The sequence below is a fragment of the Vombatus ursinus genome, unplaced genomic scaffold, assembly GCF_900497805.2.
Source record: "Vombatus ursinus unplaced genomic scaffold, bare-nosed wombat genome assembly UNPS02014817.1, whole genome shotgun sequence".
NCBI classification, from domain to species: Eukaryota; Metazoa; Chordata; class Mammalia; order Diprotodontia; family Vombatidae; genus Vombatus; species Vombatus ursinus.
The window spans coordinates 11467491-11475699 of NW_020954595.1; the positions used below are offsets into that span (position 1 = coordinate 11467491).

The following is an 8209-nucleotide window of genomic DNA, read 5'->3' on the forward strand; positions in this document are numbered from 1 at the left end:
GCACCTAAAAAAAAATAAATAGAAATTTGTAACATTTTGCTTTATAAAAGAGTAAAAATCAATGCTCTAGGAATATGTGACTATATGGAATCTGAATTGGCCATTTTCTTCAAAGAAAGTAATGTGGCTAAGTCAATGGTAAGGAAGGATTTCTCCTTGAAGCAGAAAAACAACTCAGAGCCATCCAAAAACGAGCCACATGCACACACACACAAGACTCAGGGATGGAGCACTAAGGAGAGCGGTAAATGTTCTCCTTGCCAGCCCCACCCCAAGATCAATGCCCCGGGATGATTATTTGCAAACTACTTCAGACCAAACTGTTACATCACAATATTGTTTATTATGTGACTTTTTACAATACAAACAAAAAATACAGAAATGCAATATATGAATACAGCTAAATGCAGAACGGTGACTTTTTTCTCTTCAAGAGGCCATGATTCCCATTTCTAGTAAAATAAGGAAGAGACTGCACACAGGTAGAAACAAGTTGGTCGTTAACTCCATGTTTTTGTCTAGAAATGACCTATGAATGCCTTTTTCCTGCTACTTACCATAAAGTGTAAAAACGGAGTTAAAGGAAAGTTTGACTCACTGGTTCCTACCATATGAAAGACGCTATATTCTATTTTAGCAGGGCCAATATACGGAAAATATCTAAATTTAAATGTTATTACAAAAATGAAGCAGTAATGAGAGTCTTCTGGCTAAAGAAGTCACTAAATTGAGAAGAGCATATATTTAAAGAATCCAAAACAAGGAAGGGCTGTTATAAAAAGCTTTAGGTGCACTGGAAGCTTATAGGGTTTTTTTTTTCCATGTGTACTTTTAAACAATGGAAGTGTCAAAAAAGAGGGTCAGCTGTGTTAGACTAGGTCACGTTCTCATCTGCGGAGAATTCTAAGAGAGAGAGTGAAGGAAAGAGAGAGAGACAGAGAGAGAGAAAGAGAGAAAGAGGAGAGAGAGGGAGAGAGAGAGAAACATAGTTTGTATCAGAGTATGGCGATTTCTCCTCCACGCAAACCTTCCAGAGTCCTTTTATTTTGGAATATCCTGTAAACAATTGAACCACCAGAACATGATTGTACAACAGTAAAATGTTCTCTTGCACTAAAGTGAAGACATCTGTTTAAAAAAAGAAAAATTGGAAGGTACTTAGAGATGTTTCCTTCTAAGTACATGACACCGCTATGCAATTCAAGGCATCTTAATCTCCATCAACCGGGGAAAAAAAAAAAAAACCAAAAAAAAAAAAAACTTTGTCATGCTGTTAAATCCATCATTATGGATACAAATGGTGCAAAATTGGTCAAACGGATCCAACAAACACTGACGTCCAGGCTGGCATATTGGCAACTAATACAGAACTGGTGGTCACTAATGGCTTTAAAAGATCTTTCCTTTCTTCTTGTTCTTTTCCAAAGTTCTAGAAAAGGAAAAAGAAAGCATCCAAGGTCAGCACCAGCCACTGAGCCTCCATCCTCATCAACACCGGCTCCTTCAAGAAGCAGGCACGCAGCTAGCTGACCAGACTCTTGGCCAGACCCCATCTGGAGTCTCCCGCCCTCCCTTACAGACCAGGGGTGCTGCCACACCCCCCCCCCCAAGGTTACCAAGCACCGCAAGCAGCACAAACTGCAGCCTGGGAGAGAAGGGGCCTGCCCAGGACTCTCTGCTGCTGGTCCTCTGACCAATGATACTGTGCCAAGATGGTTCAAGGGGTCCTAGAAACCACCTAACCCCAGCCCCTCCTCTGACAGATGAAGACACTGAGGGTCCCAGAGGTGCTGTCCCACGTTCTGCTCTCTCTGCTCCTGTCTATATGATCTGACCTCCCAGCCACCCTCCCCATGATTCCCACTAAACCAGACTCCTCCCTTCAGCCCACACAGGCTCCCCCCAGTACTGAGAGCTCAATTCAAATGCTGACTCAGTGCTTCCATCCCAGAAATGACCTTTCCTGATCAGACCCCCAAAGCACTGTTTTCTTGTGCACTACTGCACCTGTAGGATCACAGGCTCAAGTTACAAGGAGTCTTAAGAGTCCCTGAAGCCAAACGCCCTCATTCCCTAGAGGAAGAAACTGCGGACCCAAGACTCTGATGGCAGCCTGGCTCCCAGTCTCCCACGGACACATCTTCTCCCCTACAAACGTCTGTAGGTGCTCAGGATTTCCTGCCCCGAGCTGAAGGTACAGAAGCGGAGACTGACGTCTGCCATGACGTACTTGTCCCACTCTCTGTTTTCCCTAACGATAAGGAGCCCAACGCCTCCTGAGAAGGGGGCCTCCCTCCTCCGGCTGGGGAGGCTGAAGAGACCTTTTGGGACTCAGTTATCAAACATACAGACACAAACCCCAAGCTCCAACACCAAGGAGCTTCCATTCAGCTGCAAATGCCACTCATCTTGCCAAAGCTCCTGGAAAAAAATGATAAAATGAACCCAGAAGCAGCTTCCTCCGCCCCAAAGCTTAGTGACCTGGAAGAGTTCTGCTGTTCCAAAATACGCTGCTGGGCTTCCCAGTTGGCTTTGTCGTCCTCAAACTGACGCCGTTTTTCCTCTAATTCCTTGTGCTGAGCCTCGAGGTTCTTTTTCATTTGCTCATGACGCCGCTGGAGCTAAATTACAAAAGAAAAACCCCCAAATTGAAAAATCAGAAGAGCCAACAAGTGAAACTGCCGTGATACATCAAAGACCTATGACTTCAGGGGAGTCCCTCACCCCACCAATAATCACAAATGGGTCTCTTGCTAGACTAAGGTCTACACAACACTCCAAATAGAGAGGTGGTGCCCAGCCCACAGGGCCTGCAAGGCTGGGCTCACGGTGCCCGGCCTAGCACTGAACCCTAGTTCAGATTTTAGGTGAGCCCTCGAGGACTGCTATGTTTTCAGAGAACCAGAAAAACCATGCTGCTCAACTGCAATGCGTGCAGGACTGCTGGGACACAGCACTGATTGAAAAGGGGACTCGAGGTACCTTTTTTCAAGGCCATTCTCCGTATGGGAATGTACCTGGTCTCACATGCTAACACCTTGCAAAAGGTGGCAGGTAGGAGTGAGGCTGGAGTACCCACAGCAATTGGCGCAGGGCCCTTCCCTCCCAGGTGGGAGGAAGGAGCAGCAAGTGCCTCTGAAGGCCCCTCCCTGGGCTGATCTGGATCTGAGCGCCAGCCTCATCACACGCTGTCATGCTTTGATGATAAGGTGGCCGTGAGCCACCATAAGTCTGGTCATTAATGACCTTTGCAATTTGGGAAAGGCCTTTTGCGTCTTTAAATAAATTCTGGATGGGGAGAACTCCAGCTCAATCCCAGATCTTGATGGCAATTTCTGCCAGGCTGGGGGTGGCCTCTGGGTCCACTGTCCCTAAGAACCTTTGGGCTTTGTCATCCGACAGGGCAGGAGTAGAAAGAAACTCCAAACTGCTGGGTTTGGCACAAGGTTTATTGGAAAAGGTCAAAACTAGAAATGAAAATGAAGCTTATAAACTCTCAGCTGCTGGTCACTGAAATGGCCCTCCCTGCCCAAAATGGGGTGGTGGCACGTTAGGAAGAATACCTCGGCCTCCGAGTCCTTCAGCTTCTGCACCTTCTCTTTGACCTTCATCTCAAACACCTGCTCCATCTCCATCTCCATCTTCTTCATCTTGGCTACATGCTCCCTTCTTTCTTCCTCCATCTGGGCCAGGGGGCTCCTGCCGGCACAGCAAAGCCAGAGAGTGGCTTGTTAACCGTGTTAACCATGGGAAGATGCAATGCACACCTGAGGCAGCCAAAGCGAGGGTGGCGGGGCTCAATCTCCCTCTGGGTTTTGGAAGTAAGTTTATGAACGTCCCTCCTCTTGAAATCGGCCCAACGCTACTTCAATGCATGATGACGGTAACTGTTCAAAGGCTTTCTATTTTGAAAGCTTATTCATGATCAAAAATCTCTCATAATGTGTTGGTTCATCTAGAACCTTCAAAAGCACTTCCCCTGATTTCGGTATAAAAAACAAAGGCAGACCCAAGAGGGCTTCAACTGATGGCGTGTGGAAACATGAAGATGGCCTTTACATACAAGGTAGGAGAGGGAAAGCACACTAGAAGAGATGAGAATGTTTCAAAGGCAGAAGTAATTGGAAAAAAAGGTGGAGTGATTTAAAAAATGTTGTGGTTTTTCTTTTCTTTGGGGGAGGAGGGGAAGAGGGGAGCGCACTGACATTAAACCAAACTAACATGTATTCACTCATTTAAATATTAAAATTGTAAGCAACTCCTACTGATTATTCTAAGACGATGACACACCCAGGGCTGTGAGCTTTCTTAACTCCAAAGCGCAATTCTGACACTCTGAAAGCCAGCCCCCTCACAGCGGCCTCTCTGATGGTTTCTGCAGATTCAGACTGTTTCCCTTCTCCTTCTCCCTCTCCCCCTTCCTGCCGCCATCTCATTTTCAGGATTTTTTTTTTTTAACACGACATCCTTAGGGAGAGATTTCTAAGTTTCCTAACAAAGGCTCCTTCCTTGGTGACCCAAACACAAAAGGGCTACAAAGGATACGTGAACACATCCGTCAAAGTTCATTTTCAACATGGAAGAAAACACCTCCACACGAGGCCACAGATGTGGCCACTTTTTCCTTAGGCTTCTGCCATGGAAGCTCAGCACTCTGGCCTGCTATGGGGCTGTGAAGGTGGGGAGGCAGCCTCGGGCACATAAGGGGCAGCTCTGCCTCCCTGCCATGAGGATGAGGGAAGGGCCCAGCAAGGGAAAGAATTAGACACTGGGTGGACTCCTGGGAGGCTAAGAATACAAAACTGACCGCTTAAAAATCAGTCAAATACTCCAGCTCCAGTAATAGATTTAATTCATGTACATGCCAGTCTGGCCTTCTTTGTGCTCCTAAAATTCACATGGGATCTGAATGTGACCAGCTTCTTCAAGGAAGATACACGTGTGTGGCTGGCAAAAGGGCAGCAAAGGTTCGGATTCAGATAAAATTATCCTGGAAAAGGGTAGACACATCGCCCCATGTGTAACAATGTGTTTATAAAAACCATTTTTTCAAGGAGGGGAAGCCAATTAGCAAAAACAGGATATTTTTTTAGGGTTTCTATCTAAAAAAGACTGTAGTTAGTAAGTGCCCATTCCATGTAAAGTGTTACTTGACATTTGAGAATCTAATGAGATATCTATAAAACACTTAGCTGTGAGTTTTTTAGGAAAACCTTTCAAATCTGAAAATCTTCAATACATGGATCGTGTCCTTGCACCTCGCCAACTACATGTACTGAACAAATATTTGTTCAATTTTGTTGTTGAAAACAATTTGAACTAAGGGGGGGGGGGGGGGGGGGGGGGGGGAGAAGAGGCAAAGAAAAGTCCAGTGTGTGGATAACCTGTTCTTGGAGATGCTCAGACACAAAGGGAGGCGGGGAGGGGGGTGCTGCTTTTAAAACTTGAACTGTGTCGCTAAACTGTGGACAGTCACCAGTCCAGCCCAGGAACAGTGCAACCATCTAGAAATGATCCCTGGGCTCCAGAAGGTTGCTCAATACCTCAGAAGGTCCTTTTTTTATATTTAAAATTCTTGGTTGCTAGAAATAATAAAAAGGGCCAGGAACAGAGCTTTTTATGCTATTGTTATAAAAACTACCAATTCTCTCAGTTCTATGTTCATTTCTATACCTAAACATTAAAAATTCTGAGGGACAGTCTGGAAAAATTTACATAACCACTTACATGCCTTCAACTGTGTCAAATCTAAAAGCACAAAAAATATAGAACATGCTCAAAGTAAACTACACATGCTGAAAGCAACAATTCTCAGACAAACTCAGACTCCACACACCTAAAGATGAGGGTTCTGCCATCAAAACCAAAAATCTCTTCCTGACGTCATTTACTACATTACTACAACATGAGGGTATTGAATGGACTGGCTATGAAGAGGGGCTAAGAAAGTGTGCCAAGTTTTGTACCTATTCCACATGCATATGTCGAGTGTTCAAAATGAATTTTCATAACTGAGATCCCTTTTAAATTTTCTTTGTCTTGTAAAAATCTTAGCTCCTGATCTAATTAATCTAATTAACACAGACATTCAAGAAGAACAAGGTCAACCTAGCAGGAAAGTACCTGCAGGACCTTCGAGGGCCTGTCTGAATGCCCAACACTCAACACTGGGGTTCCCCAAATCTGTGTCTCCCACTTGGAGGCACCACATACAACCCCTGTTTGCACACTGGGGGTGGGAGGTGCACGTGTTCTGGGACTGAAGGTCAAAGAGGAAAAGTGACTTTTTTTCACTGATGCTGCTTTCACTTCTGTGTTCTTTCTTCTGAAGCATCATGCCTATTTAACAAAACTGAATACCTGATCAAACATGCTATGTTCTAGTCAAACTGGCCAACTTACCGCACAACATGATGAACATGCCATCTCCCACCTCCACGCTTTTGCAGTCAAGTCTTTCTGCCTGGCATGCTTTCCCTCTTCCATTCCAACTCTTGGAACCCCTAGCTCCCTGTTGTCCAGGCTCAGCTCAAACAAGGACAGAGGCCATCTCTGATGCCCAAGGCCGGTTGTGCTGCTCCCACCTCCCCCCCGGCTACTTTGTATATTCCTATCTGTTTATATGTTACATCCCCCAGAAGAATGAAAGGTCCCTGAGGGGAGGGATGTGTATCAGCTCTGTCTTTGCATCCCCAGTACCAAGGCAAAGTAACTGGCACTGGAGTCAGAGGGCCTGAGTTCAACTGCAGCCTTTGACAGTCACTAGCTGAGCTGAAGGGGTTGGGGCTAGGCGGCCCCCCCCAAGGTACCCGTCCCTTCACCTCTAATGCTATAATCCAGTGACTATTAATTTTGGGGCAGGGGAAGGCAAGTGAAGAGCTGAAGGTGAGTGGAAGGTGCCAGTAGCCTGGAAAGATACAGGGATATAAGGAAAAGGAGAGCCTTAGGGGAAAGGTAACAGCGAGTTTGGGGTGACTGCAGAATGTCCAGGGGGGCGGGAGATGGGTGCAACATGGGGGGGGGGGGGAATCACCTGCAGGTAGATCATAATTCAGCCCTTGCGAGCAAAGGAGGCCCATGGCAACAGACAGAAACAGAGGAAAAGGGCCCAGGAGACACAAAGGAGGTGAGGTCAGACAGGTCAGAGGTGAACAGAGACACACACACAAAAACCTAAGGACAAAATAGCCACTGCTGGCTCATCCAATGCTGCAGAGGTCAAGAAAGCCAGTGAATGGGCTGAGTAATAAATTGTCACTAATACTGGAGAGAGAAGCTGAATTAGTGATTTGGACACCAGATTTTACAAGCTTAAGAAGCAAATGCTTCTTAAAATGTGTGTGTGTGTGTGTGTGTGTGTGTGTGTGTGTGTGTGTGTGCGCAAAATAAAATTAAAATGCTCACTTAAAATAATAAAAAATAATCTCATGAATTCTGAAAAGAATGCATTTGGAACGGGATTTTGGTAAGAGTTCCAAACTGGTTAACAGCCACCAAGTTAGCAAGGCCGGTGTTGATATTTCTGCTAATTTATCATCAGTTCTACTTAGAAACTGTGAGAATGATAATGTTTTGTGATCAAGTCACAAAAATCAAAGAATCGCGAAGACAAGAGGACCTTGGGCTATTGCCTCAAGTGTTTCATTTCACAGCCGAGTAGGACCAGCTTAGAAGTGACTTCTCGAGGTCACACGCAGGCCTGGGCCTCCAACCTCAGGGGGACCATGCAAACTGGGGCAAAAAACTCATACCAAATGTACAACTTTAGTTCATTTAATCTGAACAAAAAGCAAAAATGCAAGTTGTTTTAATTATGCATGGTTGTTTTGATACTTTAAATGTTTTAAAATTCCCAGCAATGCAGAAGAAAGGTACAAATGAAATTAAGACTGGGAAGGGTCTCCACACCTGATACTACTACTGGTGCTACTTCCAATAGCACGTCAGAGCTCTGCATGACAGTCCCTTTTTTTCATATCACCTTTTCAGAATCAATGACCAAAGAAAAACCCTGCAGGGTCCCCAAATGGCAGCTCAAAGAGGGAACCCTGGTTCAGGCTGAAAGATTCCTGGGATTGCAGCAGGAAGAAGAATTACAAAATACCTACTGTGCTCAATGCAAATTAAATAAACTTATATTTATTTTATTACATAAATAAATTTATATTTATTTTATTACATAAATTTATATTTATTTTATTACATAAAT

At 44.9% G+C, this 8209-nt stretch overlaps 1 protein-coding gene across 3 annotated transcripts in view; it reads right to left on the reverse strand.

Moving 5' to 3' along the window:
* Window positions 1-323: 323 nt before the first annotated feature.
* Window positions 324-8209, reverse strand: part of SEPT7 (septin 7) — a 76616-nt gene continuing 68730 nt past the window's right edge. For all 3 annotated transcript variants that reach the window (XM_027835953.1, XM_027835955.1, XM_027835956.1), the window contains exons 12-14: window positions 3564-3699; window positions 2482-2621; window positions 324-1429 (exon numbers count right to left, since the gene is read on the reverse strand). In XM_027835953.1, the coding sequence (XP_027691754.1) occupies window positions 1390-1429; window positions 2482-2621; window positions 3564-3699 (316 nt within the window). In that variant the 3' untranslated portion in view covers window positions 324-1389. The remainder of the gene's footprint in view (window positions 1430-2481; window positions 2622-3563; window positions 3700-8209) is intronic.